Below are 24,839 nucleotides of genomic sequence, written 5' to 3' on the forward strand. Positions count from 1 at the left end.
TATCAGGCTTCCTATAGGTAGCACAACACTGCGACCCAATTCCTGATAAGTGAATACTCCTATTTAATTATTTAAAAGTCCATTGATATCCACATTGATGAAGAGTCATAATTATCAAAATGGGTTAAAGAACCAACCTTTTACTCTGCTGACTCAGTCTTGTGGAAAGCGACATCACGTTTATGTATGAAAGCCGCCCTCTCAATAAATAGTTGATAACGCAAAAACCTGGTTGTGCATTCCAAGAAGTGCATGTTTGGTAAGTGCTGCATAAGGCATGCAAGGTAAATGTCCATTATTTTCCTCGCATTAATGGCAGAGACACACAGTACCTGTATTTCCGCTGTGTATTTATCATCCCGATTCTAGAAAATGTAATTGGAACCCTTCATCCCCATAAACATAGCAATCTCTGAATGTGGTACTAAATAGAATGAAAAAAGCTCAGCTTCTACCAAATTCTTCCTAAGGAGCATGGAAATGAGCATCACGCCACTTTAATACCTTGTACTGTGAGTGTTCAGGGCGTGGAGCCCATGAGTTTAACAGCCTAGGCTACCAGACCTACCGGAATGCCAGGCACTGAATCCCAAAATAGAGAGGTAATAAAACTATGCCTCCCCAAAAGAACCCAAACAATGTGCATTATCTGAGGAAAATGAAGCAAGATAGAGGCAGCTGAATACTGGCATGAATATGTCAAACAGGAAAGTTAATTAAAAGTTGAAGCCGATTGAAACCTCTGCAGTATCTGCCAGCTAAGGAAGGCGGGATACAGACACACAGCGGCTCACCAGGACTTCCCTTTCGGGGCCGCTGTTCTGGCACAACCGTAACAACCTCTCAAGATTAACTCTGAGTCCGACATACACGTCTCAGGTTCTTCCACACCGTCCCCAAAACACACCCCTTTGCTCAAACACGATGACAGCCTTCTACAAACTCAGAAATATCCCCTTTAAAAGAAACTAATAGGTTGCTATTCCTGTGCTCAGCAAAGACAAAAAGGAGAAAAAAAAATAGGGAAAGTCTGGCACAGAATACCTACCATATTATCATAAGCTAAAGTAGTGAAAGCCATGGTATTAAACATAGAAACAATTGGGGAAACGCTCTCCTTTTTGCAGCCATGACAATGAGGTACATTGTTAAACACTTGTGTTTATGTTGATGAAGGCAGCGATACTTTTACTAGCTCAAATTATATTATCTAATAAAAAAACCTTACCAAAATGGCAGTTTTCCCAGTCTCCAAACACCTTAAAATAAACGGCCAATTGTTATTTAACTTATATTCACAATAGCTGTTTTGTAAAGTTTTTGCCTTAGTGCAGAAATTACTAAACCCCCATTCTAAAAATGAATATACTACATTAATTCACAACATGAAGTGTCAACTAGAGAAACTACATAGAGTATGTAAAATGATACAGTGGTATGCAGTATGCCTACTTCACTGAAAATCAAATTTACATGTCCGTGCCGTAAAAGTGTAATTACAGTCTGTTATGCAACATGGTACTGTCACCTTTGAGTCCCCTTAATACAGTGTTAACTTCGTTTTACAGCCAAGTTTGTTTTTTTTTTTAACTCATGTTCAGAGTATCCAAATTGTTAAGGATGCAGTGATGTGATGGAAGGATGCACAGAGTTTTGACTTAGAGGAGTATTTCTTCAGGCAAATGGCCAGAAACGTGAAAATAAGCAAGAGAAAGGCAACTGTCTCCTTGCTTTTCCAAATGATGTTATGCCTCCCACACTCTGAGCACCTTAGATCTCTTCTTAAAGTTTCTTATATTCTGAACTGTCTAAATCAATGTTATTTGCTAATTTTAAAAATTCCATCATATTTGGAGGCAATGGACCAAGATGGCCAAAAGGTACCTGCAAAAGGGCTCCCCAAGTTACCTGACGTGCCCTGTCCATCATTCATGGAAGTCCTTGCCTATCAGGCCAAAGCCATAGGTACCTCAGGATTCCATGGCACATGACTGCCTTCAAAATGCAAGAAGAGCAGGTATCCACCCCGGAACCTAATGCCAAGCAACACCCCACCTTCCCCTTGCATCCAATTACAAAACACCAGGCAACAGCAAGGAATGACAACAAAGCCATAAACAGCTGGAAATAATTACACAATTGTCAAGCTGCAAACATGACAAAAGCAAAGCTAGGCTTGTGAATTCAGTATCAGAAAGGATGCTGATGAGAAGGTAAGAGAAGCATTTTAGCTGTTTCCAATTGGCTATTACAGAGTAGCCAGTAATATGGCTGACGGGTTTTTTTGTGCAGTGTGTGTGCATGTGTGTGCGAACGTGTGTGCTAACTTCAGAGAGAAGGAAAAAGCCTATCTCCTGTGCTCCTACAAAATGTGAGATAAAAGATAGGTAAGCACAACCAAAAAACCATTCACAGGCTCTGAGGGGATACTTTCAGAGTTGCTACAACTAAACTACAACAGGCAGATGAAAAATATTTCTTTAAAGTTATACAAAAATGTTCTCTTCTTTAAAAGCATAAGGAAAATACACAGGCAATGCAATACAGGCAACAGCAACAGTCCCAAACTCTTCACATAAAACATGTGACACACAGGCAAAATGCCAAAGCAGGATACAGACTGGTCCAGATTCAAATACCAGCAGAAGAGGCAATTCCTATAAACTGACGGGTGGGTCGCAGGTATGTAAATTATCACTTTTCTATAAAGGCACATCGCAGCCTCAAGTTTTTATGAACTGCCCATAATTCAATGAACTCCTTCCCCAAATAACGGAGTTGAGCAAACAGTCTTCCCACAGTTTCAAAGAATATGGCTATTGGCAATTTTTAAGAATAACTTCCTTCTTTCCATTGTGGGCTGATGCCTTATTACGATATTTGGATTTCGTGTGACAAACTGCTTCATATAATGTCCCCAAAAACGCTACTCTCTGAAGCAGAATGCCATAAATAAAATACGTACTTGGTTACCAGGCAGCATGCATAACACATATGTTACATTGGCCCAAAAAGCACATTTAAAAATGCTGAAAAGTTAACTTGAAAATTTAATCTGTTTGTACCCATTTTCAGAGAATTATCCCCTAAAGGCCAATTTTATTTTCTATCTTTGAGAGAATGCTTGGATTGATCCTGCTGATTTGTTAACTTAAAATTCTTTGAACCCTTGTAATTTCTCCTCCCTAGCCTATTTTTTTCTTTTTTTTTTTTCTTGGAGGGGAGGGCAAAGGACCATACATCTCACAAGGTAATTTTAAGCATAATGCTGCCTGTTTGAATTAAAATTGATGCAGCTTCTGATAAAAGCCTAATAATCAATTCTCCATTCTCATTACTCTCCAGAATTATATGGATGCAGACCAGTTTCTTAAGTTTGTGGACTACTCTCATAGGTTATTACCCGGCAGTGCAGCTGAGTGGAAAGATAACCACATTCATTCTCCTTATCTGTAATGATGTAATGCATCCCAGCCCTGGGTCTAGCTGATTGGGGAATAATGGGATTGTACAACCGCAGGGATGACAAACAATAGTGCAGCGTCTTTCTCAGATATGCTGAACCCCAGTCTCCAAAGCAGGCAAGGTGAAAGACATCATAAAACAGGCACTGAGGCTGCCCCTTGGATGAAGTTAGCATTTTTTTGGCCAGAAAAGCATCTGCTCTCACACAGTAACAGCAATACCGACACTGGAAGGAGAGCCAGGCAAACACACTCAGTTTCCGAGCCCCAGCCAGGACAGTGCCAGTGAGGATCCTGCCTTTCTTTGTGTTTAGAACCAAGTGTCATCTAAAAATAACCAGTTGGTAGGGAGGAATCATTGCACAGTCCACTGCCAAGACACGAGGGGACCAGAGACACCGCTGATAACTGACGCTGCTCCGGGTTCACGTTTGTTTGGAAAACTAAATCTGCCTCCATTTTCTGTGCTGGAAAAATCATCGCTTCCTGCCACTACAGAAACCTTACCTTTTGCAGAAGCTGGGAGCCGGAGTACTTAGCAGCAATGGATTTTATCTCCCCACCAAAAGCGGAGGCCCAGAGCTTCACCCTACAGGGGGAAAGGGCACAGGAACAAATATAACACCCGTGTCACAGCCAACACGCACGCACACACGGGGCTGTGGCTGAAGGAGCCGGGCGACAGAACATTGGAGAAAAAAAAAAAGAAAAGAAAAAGCGCCTGGGTAGAAACTGCCAGCACCAAACTGCAGAGCGCAACGCGGGAGGGGGCCTGAGGGGGGTCACATAGTTCAAAACGCGCAAAGTCTCCCAAGCTCTCTAAAAAGATCACCGGGTTTTATGTGAATCATTGTCTGAGAACTTGACCACCCAACTGGGCATCACCTGGCAAATACTAGTCGGAAGAAACCCACCCATTTCCCCCCCTTCCCCAAAAAGAAGTGAGATGGCAAGACAGCAAAGAGGGAATAAATAAATGGCCCGTGGAAGTTGGATTCGGTAAACAGGCTTCAAAGTTGGAGCTGTCACTTGCGGTGAACCAATCCGGGTCTCCCTCGCCGACCTGAGCGAGGGGGCAAGAGCATCCCACCCCAGCCTCGCCGCCCCACGCCCGTCCTGGAAGGCAGGTGCGAGAGGCGAGGCCGACGCCCGCGGCAGGTCCTGCCGGGCCGCACCTGCAGGCGCCCAAACTTGGGCACGGCGGGTCGCGGGCGGCCGGGTCCCCTCCCTGGGCGGCGCAGGAGCCGGCACTTACACGGAGAGCGGGATCTGCTGCTCCGAGCGCACCACGGCCCCCAGCGCTGCGTAGAGAAGCGCGGCGGCGAGGAGCGCCGAGGCCCCCCGGGACGCGCGCCGCTGCGAGCCCGGCCCGGCCATGCTGGGCTCCCTCCGACGCGCCGGCGGCGGCGACAGGAGCGGCCGCGGGGAGCTGCGCCGAGCGGGCGGTGGGCGAGCGCGCTGGGCTGACTGCTCCGCGCCGCCCCGCCTGCCTCTCGCGCGCCGGGCTCACTTGGGGAGCAGAAAAAGGAGCGGGGGGTGGGGGAGGGCGGGGAAGAGGAGGGAGGGAAGGGAGGGGACAGGGAGGCGGGCGGGGGAAGAGGGAGGGAGCCGCGCCTCTCGCACGGCGGCCGCCCGGCCCCGCCTCGGCGGCCCCGGGGAGTCCGGCGGGCCCCGGCGGGAGGGCGGGAGGCGCCGCGCGGGCGGGGACTCGCAAACTCCGGTGTCCTTGGCGGCGGCGGAGCGCGCCCTGCCCCGCCCGGCCACTGCGGCCGCCGAGTTCTTGACAACTCCGCAGTCCGCGGCCGCGGGCGCGACTCTCAGGCTGGCCCCGGGCGGTCCCCCGACCCCAGGGGCCGGGGCTGCTGGGGGGGGAGGGGGCGGGAGGAGCGCCCCGGGGTCTGGGGCGGCGGGGTCGGGCGCTGCCGAGCCTTAGAGGATTCTCGGGAGGGAAGGGGCAGGCGGAGAGGCAAAAGTCTTGAGGAAGGAGCCGGGGCTTGCGGCGGCGGCCGGGGTCGCCAGCGGCGGAGTGGGGCGGGGACGGGACTGGGGGCTTGCGGGTCCCGGCTAGGGCGCTGCTGCGTGGCCGCCCGCGGCTACTGCTCCGGCCCCGGCGCCTGACAGGCAGGGGCGCGAAGGGCGGCGCTGGCGCGCGAGCGCGGGGCCGCCCCTGAAGCGCCCGGAGCCCGGCCCGGGCTTCCGAGCTGCTGGCGCTCGAGCGCGCTGCTGCAGCCCGGTGTCCGCGCGACTGCGGCTGCGGCCGGGCTGTCAGGGCCGGGAAGGGAAGCCACTGCGGCGCGCAGTCCCTCGGGATCGGCGGACCCCCTAGATTTCGGGAAGGCGAGATTCCTCTGAGGCCCGGAGGCCACCCGCTCCCCCACGCCGACCCCCACCCCCTGGGCCGGCGGCGCTTTCCGGCCGCGCGCTGAAGAACGGGCGAGACGAAAGGAAGTCGGGGAAGCCCTGGGAGGCCGGGGCACCCGCCTTGCCCCACCCCCGCCCCCGGCCGCCCCCACCGGGACCTGGCTGTAGGAGCCCCCGGCCCGCGCGCGACGTCTGGGGTGTGACTGGGAACTTTGTGGGGCCCTCGCGTGGACCCGCACTGAAGACCGACCCGAGGGAGGCTGAGTCATTCTCGACCCGCCGAGCGCACCTCGAGGGGCCCCTGGCGAGCCGCGCGCTCCCGACGCCGCGGGGTCTCTGGTGCGTCCACCGCCCGGGCCCGCCTGGTTTGCGTGCCTCCGCAACCCGGACGTGCGCTCCTGCGCGCCGGCCGCCTCCAGCCTCGGCGACCGCGGGCGGCGGGGGAGCGAGTGGGGGTGGGCTGACGCTTCCGCTCGGGAGTGCCGGGCGAGGACCCAGGCCGGCCCTCCTGCCCAGTGGCCCCTGGACAGAACTACGCCCCAGATGCTGGGCTTGGTCTGACTTGGCTGCGCGGGGAGGGGAGACCCCGGGCTCCCGTGGGCCGGTCGCGCTCGCACCCGGGGCTCGGCGCCCGAAACAGGCCCCACCGGGGAAACGCCAGGTGCGTCCCGCCCACGGGCAGCGTCTACAATCTCCACGGATGACTAACCGGTTATAATGAATTCTCCGCTTCTGTGCACACCTCCCGTCATTGGAAGCGTGCTAACAGTTCCAAACAGAGCCAAGCGTGGCCTGACCCCGGGGCAAGTGGTCCGGATGGCTTTGCTGCTCAAATTGGGGGCTGGGAGAAAATTTTTTCTCCTGTCAGACCCCAGGAGCCTTCTTTCTAAATGAATGAGTGAATGAGTGAGGGAAGGAGGGAAGCATACTAGCCCTCATCAGTGAAGCACCAGTCCCTTACCTATATGGTATCTATATGGTAATAGCCCTTCACGCATTCACTTATTCATCCAGTGAATTGTCAGGCATCTGTGTGATGGGATATATGCTGGAGACCCGGTAGCCAACAAATGACACCTGCGTCATGGAGAGGGTACCTACCGAGGGACACAGGCCTCACTCAAAAAGCCATAAATGGTAAATGCATAATGATAAACTTTGACAAGAGATCAACTACAGTGTATATATAAAAAAAAAGTACCTGTAGCATCATGTATTGTTTTCCCTATTAACCGATGGGAAAATTGAGGCACAGCGAAACTGTACAGCTTAGTCATATATGAGCAACCCCTGGACGTCTGGACTATATTGAGGGCCACTTGAACACCAAGGTCACGATGACATTTTATAAAGTCATTATGCTCTCTTACCCTGATCTTCACAGGCATTCTGGGCAACTGGAGTGTAACCAGGACAAGGAGCCCTGGCACAGAGAATCACATGCCCAAGAGGTGGCATCTTAGCATTTATAACCTTAGACTACCTTATTTATTATAACATGAACCACTGTAAACAGCGTGATGCACAATATGTTTAAGATGAATCCCACTAAACATTTCTTGCTCTGTCAAAAATAAAAATATCTTGTGTACCAAAATCTGCTATCAATAAATTCAGAGCTCAAAGGGTCAGAAAGATTTGGGGTTTGTGAGGCACATCAGGATAAGGAACCAGAAGCATCAGTAGGCACTGGGTCCTACTTGCCATTCTCACCCAAAAGCCTATATTTCAACGCCCGACTGTCAGTTGAAGCGTTGAATCCGGCCAAATGAGCCCTGCTCTGTCCCATCGGCTGAGGATGCTGTGTTTGTCCTACAATGAGGAGCTGCTGCAGGGCTTTGAACAGAAATGAAACATGGTGAAATATTTCAGAAATGTTCACCCAGTCCTGGTCTATGGAATGGACTCCAGAGGAGACCCCAAAGCAGCAGTTCTCAGGGCAGGAGAGGACACTGCCCCCAGGGGCATATTGGACATTTGGGACTTTTCTTTTTATCACAATGACTTGGAATCCTACTGGCATTTAGTAGATGGAGGGAGGACAGTCCCACACAAGGGAGAATTGTCCTGTGTCCCACAGGACTTTCAAATGACCCCCTGGACATTCAGGTAGGAGAAAAACCTGGTCATCATTATCTGAATAGAGAACTTAAACCCATTTTATATAAAAATACAAAGGAGCTTTTGCATGGCTTTTACAAGCACCAAATTTTCCAGAAATGCAACTGCTGTGTAAATAAAGGGAAGGTTGTCATCCGTTTCATTTAGAACATTAGCCAAAGGTTTTGTTTGTCTGTTTGTTTGTTTTACCACTTTGGAAAATCATTTCTCCAGTGGCAACTGTGCCCACAGGTCCTGAGTCACCAACAGAGCACATCTGTATTGGTCAGCATTTGAGTGTGGCATTCACAGTTAGTCTGCATAGAAGTGCAAGCTTCTAATGAATTCATAACATCTTGCAGTATAATCTTGCACGAGTGTTTCACATAGTGATATATCTCTTGTTGTATTATAAATTACTTTTATTTCTCTTGGATATTACCAGATAAATCATCATATTGATTTTTTTTTAAAAAAATCTGACTGAGCAGGTTATATCGTCTCAGAATTTCAAATCAGGATGGCAAAGAGGGTTTTGGGTCTAACTGGGTAAAGATCTACTGCTCCAGATCAGAAAGAGAGATGGGCTAAAAGGCCATGATGCTGCTGATAGGGATACAAAATGCTTCACCCTGAAGCTGCAGAATGACAAATGCTTTAAACTTTGACCTACCAATCCCTTTTAGAGGAATTTACCTTGCAGTTAGTAATTGCATACATATACAGTTATTCATTACTGCATTAACTCTAAAAGCAGAAGACTGGAAACAACACAACTGGCTATTAGTACACGATTAGTTAAGCAAGCATCTACACAATGGAGTATTATGCAACTGTTTAAAAAATGAGGATGATTTCTATATATGGTTGTGAAAAGATCTGGGGAATATATATATTTTTAAAACAAGGTTCCTAAGAGTGTATATGGTATGCTACCTTTGTGTAAGAAAGGTAGAAAATGACATATTTTTATTTGCTTTAAAAATGGAAAATACACAAGAAACTACAAATAGGTATTACTTGTTGGGGGATTAGGAGGAACAGGTAGATGGGGACAGGATCAAAAGTGATGTCTCACAATGTTTATCACTTTAAATCATTTTGATTTTTGAGACTTGTGAATGTATTACTTATTCAAAACAGTAAGAATGTAAATATTCAAAAGCTCTTATAACAGTTTAGATACTGGGGCCTAAACTAGGGTAGAGGGAAGTGTCATTGGGAGGACATGTGAGACACAGTTCAAGTCCTTGATCCTCTGTAGAGGCGGATCTCAAACCCTCAGTGGTTCTGATTCGGGAAGTTCAAGTTGGGGCAGGAGGTGGAGGGGGGATCTTTCTTTCTAATAAGCCCCTCCAAGTATTCTGCTGCTGGTGGCCTTGGACCACTTTTTGCAAGCACAAGGCTTCTCATACATGAAGTGTCATGGTAAGCCTGGTCACATTATAAACTTTAGGGTCAAACAAACCTAGGTTCAGGTCATTGGCTCATCCTCACTCTATCTGTGAGAATTGAGCAGGTTGCCTGTCCTCTCTGAGCCAGCCTTTTCTCAATAGCAAAAGATGGACAACAGCCAACTTAACACAGACATGAAGAGGGTGAAATGGGGAGTACAGCTCAGTATTCAACCAACGTTGGTTACTACTTTCATTCTGCAGACACAGCAAGTATTCCCACACCTGGGCTATTGCTCTGCTCTCACTGTGCCTCAGGGTGTCAAAGCCAGGGAGCCCTTGGCTGAAGCCCAGCTTCCTGCTCACTATCAACACACACACACACACACACACACACAGAACCCATCTCTCCATCCCACCACACTGCCTAGCCCAACCTCTATCATCTCCTCCCTAAACTCCTATGACTGACTCCTCATAAGACATCCCTTCTCCTTTTGCCCCCTTCAAATACATTCCTTATTCCTCCAGTAGCTGAGCCCTCTTTTTTTTTAATTTTATTATGTTATGTTATCACCATACATTACATCGTTAGTTTTTGATGTAGTGTTCCATGATCCATTGTTTGTGCATAACACCCAGTGCTCCATGCAGAACGTGCCCTCTTTAATACCCACCACCAGGCTAACCCATCCTCTCACCCCCCTCACCTCTAGAACCCTCAGTGCATTTCTCAGAGCCCTCTTTTTAAAACAAAAATCAGACCATAAGCATTCCCTGGCTCAAAATCCTCTAGTGGTTTCTATTTTAAATTAAAATGCAGACTCTTCACCAAGGCACCCAAGGCCCTTGGTTCCTGCCCCCAGAAGCCTCACTTTCCCTCCCTCTCCCCACTGCTCACTGTGCTCCTACCTGTCTCCTTGAAATTATTGGAAAATGCTAAGCTTGTTTCCACCTTGGGCCTCTGCGTGTTCTGTGCCCTCTGCCCGGATCACTCTTCCCCCAGATGGCCCCAGGGCTGTTATGTACTGTGCTCAGGCTTCTGTTCAAATATCCCCTCTGCGGGGAGAATTGCCTTGACCACACCAGGTAAAAGAGAAACACATACACACACACTCACACACACACACCCATATAGCTCTATGCTTTTACCTTTCTCCATTTTTCTTCCTAGCAGCTATCACTAACTGATAGAGTGATTTATGTGTTTACATTGTGCCTCCCCCATTGGATGGGTCGTGTCCAACTTTTCATCATTGTGACTGTAATGGCTTCAGCAAGGCCTTTGATATTATGAGGGCTCCATAAACATCAACTGAATGGCCAGAATGGATGTCCGCTTGAAATTCCTTTCTCCTAGGATCCCGCCTGTTTCCTTCTTCCTCGGGCTCCAGCATCCACCTCACCCAAGACACAGAGTCTTTTAATAAGCACTAGATTTGCTAAGGAGAGAATCAAGGAAACTGTTTTTCTGAGGATTCCTCGGTCATAACTCTGTGGGAAGATGCTGGTTGGAGAAATAAGGAAGATTTCTCAAAAGTTTAAAGACACTGGAGAATGCATATTTTAAAATACCGAATGCTGTATTTTAAACAATTAGAGGAAAGAAACTTACTTGTCATCTTCAAAATTCTATTAACCATATAACAGTGACATAATGTCTAGCCCCACAGTGCTGCTCGGGGTGCAGATGTGTGCAAAAGGGACCACCGGGAGCACTGAAGAATGTTCTGCTTTTCGGAGCAGTTTGAATATGTCTGAAATGCAGCCCTGGGGAAAGATAGTGTCCACTCGCTCTGCCAAAGCCCCCTGCAGGGAGTAGATGTGAAGGCCGCTTCAGCGGACTTCAACCAAACTGGATGATCCTTTCAAACATTTCTAAATCTTCCACCGAAAAAGGAGGGCTCTTGAGTCCCGAACACAGAAAAAGGCAATGGATGGGGAGAGTACTTTGCGCTAGATGTGCCCCCACCATCCAAGGGTCGTTCCCAAAGCTGAGAAGGGATGGACCTGGAAGGATCAGCAGGCCATGGAGCAGCTCACCCAAGCCTAGTGATCTTTTGGCCCACAGATATTAGAAGCAGCTCGTCCACTCCTCCTACTCAGGGGCAGGAATTGAGCTTGCGAGGCTGTGTGCTCTTCCAGCCCTCTCCTCCCCTGCCCACCCCCAAACCCACACCCTGGCACACTGTGAACCCTCCTAGCTTTTTATTGAATAAAATGATTCTGTATATGTGTGTGTGTGTTCTATGTGTATATAATATAGTATGTATTATATATGCATTATATATAATGTATACTATATATGATATATAGATTTTATATATAATGTATATACACACATGACATGTGTATATATAATGTATGTACATTACATGTACTGTATATAGACACATACATGAGCCTATGTCTTGGTATGAGTGTATAATGTATGAGTGTGTACGTGTGGGTCTGTGTATGTGAGTGTGTGTGCCTGTATGTGTATGTGAATGTATGTGTATTTAATTGTGATTTTTTTTATGCATAAGTGTGCGTGCGAATGCAGTAACCCTAAACTTGCAGTTGTCTTGTTTGCAAAAGGCAGTCTATTCTAGGGTAATGCAGGTCTAGCATTCAACTGAGGGGATTCCTTTAAACCAACCTCTACCTTCGTCCCTGGAGAACTGTGGCTTCATACTCACATAGCCACACTTGCACACACAGTGACACAGATTTTTCAGCAACCATTCTCTCGGCAAAAGAAGAATGTTTGTGTGGAGAGAGGAGCCCTTAAATGAACAGTTGCAACATATGCCCTGGCTACTACATGCCATGGCTACTATTCTGGTTTTGTTTTACATCCAACACATCAAGCAAAATGGGGAAGAAGGGGAGAGTGTTCACACATAACACACTTCTAATTATCTGAATCTGAAGTTGCCTGTTTTCACAGAGGGCAGACTGCCTTCTGGAGTTTAGGGTTATAAGAAAATGTCTTTCCAGGATTGGATCCGTTTCTTTGAGAATACCATAAGAAATGACAAGTTGTCCAAGTGTCCATCAAATGGGAACTGGTTAAATTAATCACAGTTTATCGTATAATGGAATTTCATAAAGCCATTAAAAAGGACAAGGTGACTTCTATGAACTGACATGCCCACATGGCAAGCTGTCCAGGATAAGCGAAAGTGTTAAATGGAAAAAAACAACAGGTGGTAGAGCAAAATGTGTAGTATAAACCCACTTTTGTTTTTTAAAAACATAAATATAGGTATAGATAAAAGTATAGGTATAGATATATCACTATATGCCTTCTGAGTGGATAAGCATGGAACAGACTGGAAGGGCACACGCTAAACTGTTAATGCTGGTTACCTCTAGACAACAGGATCGGGAAATGGTGAAACATTTGGGAAGGGAGACATTTCATTTACTAATTTCAACATTTTGATATTGTTTGATACTTTACAAAAAGTATGGAGAGTAGAAGATAGTATGTCTGTAGGTGTTATTACAGGAGGCATCCGAACAACAGATATTCCAAGACGCCTTGTGTGTGACCACCTGTTTTCAGAATCATGCTGAGGTACGTGAGGAAGACCCATCATTGCTAATGAATGAGCGGGAGGAGAAGAGGTTGATCCTCAGAGCTGCGTCCTCTCTGGAGGAAGTGATATGTGTCTTCTAAACCGAGAAACATGACCCCATCAGCAGGCGCAGATAGTAAAGTGGCAAGGCCCCCCTACCCTCCAAGGCAGTGCATGCATTTGTAGCTTTCCCTTTGGTGAGTTGTTTTCACTGATCACAACTGTTCTTGAAATGCTGAATTGCAATTATGCAAATATCTATTATATGTTTAAAACATTTGTCTTACCAACCGTGTTTGGGGGGGGGGGTATGTAAGGTATTTAGATTCCAGGAATATCAATAATCAAAAAAGGGCATTGTTTTCTGCTATATAACTTTAATAGTAAAGATAAATACAGTATTTGAAAGCTCGCCTGAAATAATCAGGTTTCAAATATATATTGTAAACCCTCTCTTTGAAGCCAACTTTTGGATGATCCACCCCCAACTTCTCATCCCAGGTTAGCTTCCCCAGGGCTAGCAACTCCTCCCGCTATTCAGTAAAGCTACACTTTGGAAAATAAACTGATTTTTAAATAGGATCAATAAAATTCCTTTAGATTGGTAAGCGATCTATTTAAACAAACACATGTTCTGAAAGCAAATATAAGTATGGATGAAATTAGCCCCTGTTTTTTTTTTTTTAAAGATTTTATTTATTTATTTGAGAGAGAGAATGAGAGAGAGAGAGTACATGAGAGGGGGGAAGGTCAGAGGGAGAAGCAGACTCCCCACTGAGCAGGGAGCCCAATGTGGGACTCGATCCCGGGACTCCAGGATCATGACCTGAGCCGAAGGCAGTCGCTTAACCAACTGAGCCACCCAGGCGCCCAGCCCCTGTTTTTGAGTGCTCGTTGTCTATATAGCTCTTTCTCTCATGGACTAGAGCTATAGCAGAAGGTTCCTGTTGTGAGCATAGGAACTCTAAATCCTCAGCTCACTTAGAGAGTATAAAGCCCCTTCATTGGATGACCATTTCATTCAGTCATGACTTTGCATCGAAACATTTCCTGTTACATGGTTTGCGGAGGGGTTGATCCCTCATCACATGAAAATAGCCCAATTATTCAAATATTCTAAGTGGTCAAATAAACAGAGTCATTTCCATAGTAGATCTTAGGACTCATATTTTTAAGGAGAAATGTTTAAGGTTAAGGACCATGGGGCCTAATCTCACACTAACTTGAATAATTTGACAAAATTGTTGGTTAGGATGTAAATTAAACTGACAATATCAATTAATCAAAATTTTGTAAACCCTTTGCACATTTTAATCTTAAGAATTTATCTTAGGGGACTGCTGGGTGGCTCAGCCGGTAAAGCGTCTGCCTTCAGCTCGGGTCATGATCCTAGGGTCCTGGGATTAAGTCCCGCATCGGGCTCCTTGCTCAGAGGGCAGCATGCTTCTCCCTCTGCCTGCCACTCTCCCTGCTTGTGCTCTCTCTCTCTCTCTGACAAATAAATAAAATCTTCAAAAAAAAAAAAAAAAGAATTTATCTTAGAGAAATAATTCATGAGCATAAAAATATTTAGCTGTAAGAATATGTGTCATAATATTATCTAATAGAAAAAATAAGAAACCACTAAAATGCCTATACATTGGGTATTGATTAAATAAATCATGGTTGTGGGGCGCCTGGGTGGCTCAGTGGTTGGGCGTCTGCCTTCGGCTCAGGTCATGATCCCAGGGTCCTGGGATCGAGCCCCCATTGGGCTCCCTGCTCAGCGGGAAGCCTGCTTCTCCCTCTCCCACTCCCCCTGCTTGTGTTCCCTCTCGCTGTGTCTCTCTCTGTCAAATAAATAAAATCTTTAAAAAAATAAATAAATAAAATAAATCATGGTTGATTCATGTCATATTATGCTGATTTTAAAAATGATGCTAATGACACCTTAACTACAAAAAAAAAGATTAAAAAAAGCAACTTATAAACATGTGTGTCGCAATCCAATGCTTTAAAATAGTTACTACCAATGAGAACATAAACAATAAAAAACTCTCAAAAGTATTTATTGTCAGTGAAACTGCTTTGGCTTTTCTCTCTTTTTTATTCAATCATTTCTTTTAAAATATAGAAACGATGTGTGAACATAGGTTTTAAAAGACTTCAACCAGTACAGAAAAGTAGATATGCGAAGTCTCCCTTCTCTCTAAATAAAAAAAACAAAAACAAAAACAAAAAGACACACACACAAAAACCATTGTTCACCATTCCCATTTTTAATGATTTCTGTGATTAAAGTATATCTGTATTTTAACGTTTTTATATGTGTAGTCGTCAGCTTAGCCATTTTTGCAGCGTCCTTAACATGTGCAACTGTGACTTCAAATGCCACGGATGTGAGGGCGTGTGAAGCAGCCTGAGCCCTGGCGGAGTTTACTGTCCAAGGGTTTATTTGCTCTCCAATGCTGCTTTACCCAGTATCTTTGGACACACCACAATGAAAGAGGACTTTCAAATTCCTGCACTCGCCCTCCCTTTTGCACCTTCTCCTCTTCAAATAGGAATATTTGCAAATATAGAACAATTTTTACCTTGTCAAGGTTTATAATGTTTGCATCTCATCTTACAAGTCATTCTTCCAGGCTTTATTTACAGATTCATTATAAAAATTGAGACCCAAAAGTCACATTTACAATAACAGATGGCTATGTACTTTATTATCATCAGTCTCTGTGAAGCCCATGCAGGGTGTCTGGCCTCACAGAGAAAACAGACTTTGGGTAGGAACATGGCTATATCAATTCAGCCTTTTTTTCTTTGACAGAGAAAACGTAAAAAAGCAACAAAGATTTTTTAAAATCCACAAACTTTATTCTCATCAAAACTTAAAGACAGATGCAGTCTGCAGACTATAAAATACAAGTAAAGGCCAAAGGAGCAGAAACACTGGGCATGTTTATGGGGCATGATATGGGCATGTGTATATGGGCATGATAAAGATCATCTACCAAAAACTGCGGCCAGGGGAGGTGGGTGGGCGGATGGGTTAAATGGGTGACGGGTATTAAGGAGAGCACTTGTGACAAGCGCTGGGTGTTATATGCAAGTGATGAATCACTAAATTTCACTCCTGAAACTAATATTATGCTATATGTTAACTAACTATAATTTAAATAAAACTTGAAACATTAAAAAAAAATTTAAAAAAACAACTACAGATAACATATTAATGGTAAAACATCAAGAAATTTCCGCTTCCAATTGGGAATAAGGCAAGGATATCCACTCTCACCCCTTCTATTTAACATTGTACTGGCATTCTTAACCATGCAATAAGGCAAGAAAAATACTGGAAAGAAAGAAGTAAAATTTTTGTGATTTGCATGTAACTTGGTTATATATATATAAACCCCTATAGAATCTAAAAATATATATGTATAATAAAAAATACCAAAACTAATAAGTGAACTTAGCAAGGTGACAGATACAAAATCAACATATAAAAATCAACTGCATTTCTTTTTTTCTTAACATATATTGCATTCTTTGTTTCAGAGGTACAGATCTGTGATTCAACAGTCTTGCACAATTCACAGCGCTCACCATAGCAAATAAAAAAGAAGAAGATAGCAGGAGGGGAAGAATGAAGGGGGGGAAATCAGAGGGGGAGACGAACCATGAGAGACGATGGACTCTGAAAAACAAACTGAGGGTTCTAGAGGGGAGGGGGGTGGGGAGATGGGTTAGCCTGGTGATCGGTATTAAAGAGGGCACGTTCTGCATGGAGCACTGGGTGTTATGCACAAACAGTGAATCATGGAACACTTCATCTAAAACTAATGATGTAATGTATGAGGATTAACATAACAATAAAAAAAGGAAAAAAGAAAAAAATCAACTGCATTTCTATATATTAGTAGCAAACAATCAAAAATGAAATTTAAAAAATAACACAAATAACTAATAATAAATCTAAGATGTGTAAAGCCTCTATACTGAAAATAAAACATTCTTGCGAGAAATCTCTAGGCCCAATCAAAATCCCAGAAAACATTTTAACAGAGGTTGAAAAGTTGATTCTAAAAATACAAACAAAAAGAACCTATAAAAGATTTTGAAAAAGAACAAATTTAGAAAACTTCTATAATCCAAAATTAAAACTTATTATAAAGATGTAGTATCAAGACAATGCTGTATTGGTGCAGGTGTCGACATAAATAGAGCAGAGAGCCTGGAAATAGACCCACACTTACAAGGTCAATTGATTTTCAAAAAAGATTCCAAGGTACATCAATGGGGGAAAGAAGAGTCCCTTGCACAACTGGAATCCACATGGAAAAAAATGAACCTCAGCCCTTGCATAAGAGCCCACTGTACCTAAGAATTAATTCAAGTGAATTATATATATAAGTCTAAAAGCTAAAACTAAAATTTCTAGAATATAAGAAAAAATTTATTACCCTGGTATAGGCAAAGATTACTTTATGCACACAATACACACTAAGCAAACAAGAAAAATATGATGGTTTGGGCTTCATCAAAATTAAAAACACCTACTGCTTGAAAAACAAGAAAATGAGACGACAATATCTAACAAAAGTATCTAGAATATATTTAGAATTTCTACAGCTCAATATTAAGAAGATACACAATTCACAAATGGACAAAAGATTTGAGCAGACACTTCACAAATGAAGATTTATGGATGGCAAAGAAAACATATGAACTAATGCTCATCACCATTATCTAAAGGGAAATACAATTTGAAAGCACAATGAGAACACTACACACCTGCTAGAATCGTTAAAATTGAAAAACCAGACAGTCGTAAGTGTTAGTGAGGATGTAGGGTAACTGGAACTCTCATATCCTGATGGGACTGTAAAACAGTACAATCATTTTAGAAAATACTTAAACAGTTCCTTATACACATAAACCTTCCCTATAGCCTAGAAATTCCTAAGTATTTACTCAAGAAAAATGAAAACATACATCTACAAATTATACACAAATGCTCCTAGCCCCTAATTGAAAACAGCCCAAGTGTCAGTTAATAGGTCATTCAATACACAAGTAGTAGTATATTCACATACTGAAATACTATTCAGCACCGAACGTGAACTACTAAGACACGCACAAACAACATGAATGAACCTCAAAAACATTAAGCTTGAGTGAGAAAAGCTGAGTACAAAAGAGTATATATACACTCTTTGTGAAGTCCAGAAGCAAATAAAAACTAGTTAATGGTGACAAATCCGAAAATGCCCAGTTGGGAGGCATTAGGTAATTTTCTAGAAAGGGCACAAAGATAATTTGTGGGGTGATGCAAATATGCCACATTTTGTTTTGGGTGGTGTTTGCACAAGTGAATACTATTGCCAAAACACATAAAACTGAGCACTTAAAACCTGTGCATTTTATTGCACGTAAATTATTCTTCAGTTAAAAAAATTATGATTATTAGATTTCTCTGTACAATATTTTTGCTCATTGTTTTCAAGAGATGCTGATGGAAGGGCGCCTGGGTGGCTCAGTTAGTTAAACAGCTGTCTTCGGCTCATGACCTCAGGGTCCTGAGATTGAGCCCCACATCGGGCTCTCTGCTCAGCAGCAAGTCCACTTCTCCCTCTCCTTCTCCCTCTGTCATCTCTCTTGCTCTCACTCTCTCTCAAATAAATAAATAATCTTAAAAAAATAAAAAAAGGTGCTGATGGACTACCTTATGTTAACTGGTTTTGGGGGTTTTTTTGTATTATAACTGTTTGTAACTTTATGAAATCTTCATAAATGTGATCATTTGCAATAATTAGTTGTGAAACATTTAAAAATGACAACCAGCAGACTCAGGAAATATTTGCAACCCATCTTTCCAACAAAGGGCTAATCTCCCTTATACCTAAAAATTCTTAAAAACTTATTTTTAAAATACCCTAAATTACCAAAGTGAAAATAGCCTTTAGGAGCAGAATGCTCTTGTCACAAGTGGATCCAACTCTTAGGTGTAGCCACTTTTCCTGTTTCTGGTTTTGTTTCCATGTCTGATGGTGGCCTGGAAAAATGGAGGGAGGGAAGAAAGTAAAGAAAGAAGGTAGATACATACCTATGTTCCAAAAAAGTAGTGGATAACAGTATGTCAACATATTTATAACGGGGTAAAATTATGGGAGATTTTTTCCTTTTTATGGATTATCTGTGTTTTTTTACAATGACAGTGTATTACTTTCTGCTCATTTATAGGAAATGCTATCATGCAAATGAGAACTATTTCTGGTGAACCTATTATACTTACAAGTACTTTAAATAATTTTCATGGAGTTCAATTTATGAGTTGAAATTTTATTCCTTCAACAGGCAATGCTTTTATTATTCATTTATCCCCACCCACAGAACACAGATGAATTAAGAGAGCTTCATGAAATTTTACTTATAAATGCTGCATAATTTTATATTCCAAAAGCAGAGAATATCTTTAAAGTCATTTAAATCTACCTAATTTATATTTGGAGTTTTATTCTATAGTTTCCATCAGAGATGGTGCTCAAATTGGTTTCTTAAAATACATGTAGAAGAAAGAGGAATCCACAGAAAATTTATTTGTCCTTTAAAAAAAGCCTTTGTATTATATTTCAAACACATATAAAAATAGAAAATTCTTTAGTGGACCTTGTGTAACCATAACCTAGATTTAACAAACATTTTGCCATATTTGCTTCATGTTTTAAAAAATAAATTAAATGTTATGAGGGGCACCTGCGTGGCTCAGTCCATTAAGCATCTGCCTTCTGCTTAGGTCATGTGCCAGAATCTCGGATCAAGCCCTGCATCAGCTCCCTGCTCAGCAGGGAGTCTGCTTCTCCCTCCGCCCCTCCCCCTGCTCATGCTCATGCTCTTTCTCTGTCTCTCAAATAAATAAATAAAATCTTAAATTAAAAAAAATTAACGTTATGAGAGTTCACCCCCAAATACTTCAGCATGCATTTCTAAAGAAATAAGGACACCTTCTTACATAACCACAAAACCATTTTCACACCTAACAAAATTAAATATAATTTCTTGATATCATCAAATACTTAAACCACATTCACATTTACCTCATGTATTCCCCAAAATGTATTTTGCGGTTATTTGTTCAAACTAAGATCCACATAAGTTCCAACTGACCTTAAATTAAATGAATTCCTAAAATCTAGTCATTTGAAAATCTAGAACAGTTCCCATCATCACTATCACTATTTTCTTTAAATTTTTTTTTCATAATGTTTTGACTCAAAGACATTTGGTCGGGGCGCCTGGGTGGCTCAGTTGGTTAAGCGACTGCCTTCGGCTCAGGTCATGATCCTGGAGTCCCGGGATCGAGTCCCGCATCGGGCTCCCTGCTCGGCGGGGAGTCTGCTTCTCCCTCTGACCCTCCTCCCTCTCGTGCTCTCTGTCTCTCATTCTCTCTGTCTCAAATAAATAAATAAAAAATCTTAAAAAAAAAAAAGACATTTGGTCGGCTGTTCCAAAAGTGTTTTCTGGCAATTTAAACAATGGGTTGAGAAAAACACCAAAGGCCTCACTGCAAAAATCATCATCCCTAAACACAATGTCGGATTCATAGTTTAACATCTAAATTTTGCAAATCTTGATCTTGGACATCAAGAAGGCAATGGGGGTGTGGGTGAGAGGTGGGGCGGGGGGAATACTAGAAAAATGTCTTGGAACTGGCATACACGTAGATTGATCCGGTTGGGCTCACTTTTGTTCTATAAGACCTGATGTGGGGAAGAGAGCTGCCTGGCCTTTGGAACCTCCAAACCCGGAAGAGACATCACAATTTTCCTTCTGGCCTGGAGGAACACAAGCTCAATGTAGCTTGAAGGAAGTCTGATTTCAGCTAGCTTTAACACCCCCAGAAGGAGTTAAAATGTGAAAGAACAGCACTTTTCCTTTTAAGAGGCCCATCTTATCACAGACACCAGGGGTAGGAGAAAACATCTTAAGCTAATGATGTTTTCAGCTAACCAGATCTGGTTGAAGCAATCCGCTGGACTTGAGTTTACAAGTCTCATTTCTTATAAGGTCCATTTATCTTAGAATGCTCCACCACCAAAAGTACCCCATCTTCACATTTCTCTGAATATTAAGCTAGACAATGAATTCGTCTCCCAGCTGGTTAACTATCTTTAACCCGCCCCCCCCGCCCCGGCTGCTACAGTATTGTATGTGTTAACTCAATTGCACTGCAAATTCTCTAATATTGAACAACAACAACAAAAGAGACAAATATTAAGCATAATGAAAGGAATGTTGCTAGGGAGATTTTTACATGATGCAACCAAGTAAGTCCTCCATGTAGAGAAGGCAGAATTTTAAGATCATGTACAATAATTGAACATCTGCTGACGGGGTCATACACATATCTCTATACTGGCCTGGAAGACAGTGTGGCTCTCCTTGCCAGACCTGGGTCACATGCCCACCCCAGAGGTGAGAGGTGAAGTCAACCTCATCCAAACCTAAATCTAAGAGTGCTGAACAGAGCCTTCCCCAAGGAAAATCAGAGAGCAGCCACCAGCAGAAGGGGGAATGGATACTGGGCAGATAGAACCAACAGATGGGCATCTCTAGGCCCGGGAGTAAATGAGAACAGGACTCTACAGACATAGAGAAGGGGTGGTCATTGGTGTGTGTGCCCTCTTTCCATTCAAATGCCTACATTCCTAATATCTCATAACTAACTAATCTTGGCCCTTCTCCCAATGGCATCCCATTCTCTTAGGACTCCATCAGGTTTGTTGGCCTATTGGGCAAGGTTCCTAATGTATCTCCTCTCCTAGGGAGACATTATCTCCAGCTAAGTGCATTTTCTGAAGTTCTTAATGGAATGCTGTACTAGAAAGAATGTTTGGGTTCCAATCCCTGGAAACACATCATGGTTCAGTTATCTAGGGTGTTGGGTCTAGCGGTAGTGGGAGAAACCATTCATTCTGGATCTGATTTTTCTAGACATTGGGAGGCAATGTAAGGAGCAGTCATTTAATGTTTCAGTGACAAAGGGAAAGAAGGCAAGGAGGTGTTTTTAAAGACTTTATTTTGAGGGAGGAGAGGAGTGGGGTGGGCAGAATGGTAAAGGAGGTCAAAAGGTACAAAATTACTGTTATAAAATAAATCACACAGATATCTGATCAGCATGGTGACTAAAGTTCATAATACAATATTGCATATTTGCAAGTTACTAAGAGAGTAAATATTTGGGTTTTTTTTAAAGATTTTATTTATTTATTTGAGACAGAGAGAGAGGGAGAGCACGAGTCGGGAAGGGGCAGAGGGAGAGAGAGAATCTTAAGCAAGCTCCACACACAGCATGGAGCCCAATGTGGAGCTCCATCCCAGAACCCTGGGATCATGACGTGAGCCAAAGGCAGACACTTAACCGACTGAGCCACCCAAGAGCCCCACTAAGAGAGTAAATCTTAAAAGTTCTTATCACAAGGAAAAAAATGTAGTTATGTACAGTGACAGATATTAACAAGATTTACTGTAGTGATCATTTTGCAATACATACAGATATTGAATCATGATGTTGTATACCTGAAACTAATATAATGTTATATGTTGGTTATATCTCAATAAAAAATGAAATAAAAATTTTCAAAAAGATTTCATTTTTTAAAAGATTTTATTTATTAATTTGACAGAGAGAGAGAGTACACAAGCAGGGGGAGTGGCAGGCAGAGGGAAAGGGAAAAGCAGGACTCAATCCCGGGATCATGACCTGAGCCAAAGGCAGATGCTTAACTGAGCCACCCAGGCGCCCCAAAAAGATTTCATTTTTAAGAGCAGTTTTAGGCTTACAACAAAACTGAGAGGAAGGTACAGAGATTTCTCGTATACCCGCTTCCCGTCCACACACAGCCATCTCCATTATATGCATCCTCCACCAGAATGGTACATTTTTTCGCCAGGGAAGAACCTATATTGACACACCATAATCACCCAAAGCCCATAGTTTACCTTAAGGTTCACTTTTTTTTTTTTTTCTATTTCAACTCTTTTTAAAGCTGAAGTATAGTAAACACACAATTTATATTAGTCTCAGATGTACAACATAGTGATTTAACAATTCTATACATTACACAATGCTCACCATGATAAACGTTGTTCTCATCTTCTTGGTGTTGTACATTCTATGGATTTGGACAAAAGGGTAGTGACATAAATCCATTATTATTTCACCAGACAGCATTTTCGTTGCCCTAAAAAGTCTCTGTGCTCTGCCTGTTCATCTCCAGCATCTCCCTCCCCTCCATGGCAGGGACTTTTCAGATCACTAAACAGACTTGCCTTTCTAGTAAAAAGACATCCCTCCCAGAGCTTTCCTCGCCCAGTGAGGATGTTTGGTCCTGTCTTGAGGTTTTTTCCCCCTTCTCCTCCCTCCGGCAGGAGATCAGAAGCAGAGGAAAAACTGTACACACAGGCTGGCGGATGTAAAGACAACACCAAGTTTCTTCTGGGTCCCCCACCGAATCACTTACCAGAGCCCTCCAGCGAGGGCCCCATGTGTGCCGAAAGATGCACGGCAAATATTAAAGGATAACAAATAAAAAGTACAAAAGAAAATGAGTCATGTTTGCAAGTGAATTTATGTTTATACAAAATATTTGTGGAAATATGCCTTTGCACATTGGGGATTCTGCTAATCCATCACCATGACACTCATGTTTCGAGAAGCAGACCCGTCAGGCGGCCGTGACCACTGCTTGTTAATCGACCACTCCATTTTCTGCCATCACAACTAACAAAATCAGGACATCACCTGGTCCACTCGCAGGAGATGCAAACTGCAAAATGCTTCACAAATGCTCCCCTACACACCCAGGGGGCTTGCACACCAGGTAGTCTAGATGCAGAACAGGAGGGAAATGTCGAGGGAAGATCCCACACGTAGATTCTTCCAGAGCCTGGCAAACATCTGGCATGGGGTCTGAGCACCTGGTGCCAAGTGTGCCTTTGTTTGTCATGAAGCTGTTCTCATTTTGCCCAGCAAGGCTCTGTTCAAGGCCTGGGTGTATGGCCTTCACTTCCCAATGATATAAGATGCTAAAACACACGATCTGGATCACAGGGGCTGGAGCATGATTTTAAAACTGCTCACCAGCAGATGCTAAGAGTACTTGGTGTTCATTTTTAACGTTCGCATCTCTGTGTGACTGCACCAGCACCCTGGCCCCCTTGATGACCACCTCTAGGTGGCAGGAACTGTGCTTGGCGTTATGGAATATGGATAGTCGTAAGTCATGGTCCCTGCTCTCACATGAGAGGGAAAAGTACATCTGGACATGCTAAATATCACAACTAATTAGGTGCTCAACCAAAAGTACAAGTAAGGATCTAAGGGAGCATGAAAAACTGAGCTTCATATGGGTCCAACAAAACTTCAGGGAGGAGATTTTTTTTTTAAGATTTTATTTATTTATCTGTCAGAGAGAGAATGAGAGAGAGCACAAGCAGGGGAAGTGGCAGGCAGAGGGAGAAGCAGGCTCCCCGCTGAGCAAGGAGCCCGATGTGGGACTCGATCCCAGGACCCGGGATCATGACCTGAGCCGAAGGCAGACGCTTAACCAACTGAGCCACCTAGGCATCCCAGGGAGGAGATTTTTTTTGGACCCTGACTTTGAAGGATAACTAGGAGTTATTACTCTATTATCATTATTTTCTTTTATTGCCTTATTTCAAAGGAAATGTTTGTATTATAGAAAATATACATAAGCAAAATCCCCATAATTCTATAATTCTAATATAACTATCATTGGTAGTACCATTTTTTTCTAGGAATATGGGTTTTTCACACACACACACACACAAACCATACAAAAAACATGAAGTGATCATACTTCATGATTTGACTTGCAACCTGCTTAACCCACCACGTATGTGTGTGTGTGTGTGTGCATACCTAATACTACCACAGAGGCTCTCTAAATCTG

At 43.4% G+C, this 24,839-nt stretch overlaps 1 protein-coding gene across 1 annotated transcript in view; it reads right to left on the reverse strand.

Annotated features, from left to right (window-relative positions):
• Positions 1–4,971, reverse strand: part of CACNA2D3 (calcium voltage-gated channel auxiliary subunit alpha2delta 3) — an 858,477-nt gene extending 853,506 nt beyond the window's left edge. The window contains exons 1-2 of the mRNA XM_064595053.1: positions 4,720–4,971; positions 3,972–4,053 (exon numbers count right to left, since the gene is read on the reverse strand). Coding sequence (XP_064451123.1) covers positions 3,972–4,053; positions 4,720–4,841 — 204 coding nt within the window. The 5' untranslated portion in view covers positions 4,842–4,971. The remainder of the gene's footprint in view (positions 1–3,971; positions 4,054–4,719) is intronic.
• Positions 4,972–24,839: the final 19,868 nt, after the last annotated feature.

The sequence above is a fragment of the Mirounga angustirostris genome, unplaced genomic scaffold, assembly GCF_029215605.1.
Source record: "Mirounga angustirostris isolate CCGP_5_RB_7025 unplaced genomic scaffold, mMirAng1.0.hap1 SCAF_1, whole genome shotgun sequence".
Lineage (NCBI taxonomy): Eukaryota > Metazoa > Chordata > Mammalia > Carnivora > Phocidae > Mirounga > Mirounga angustirostris.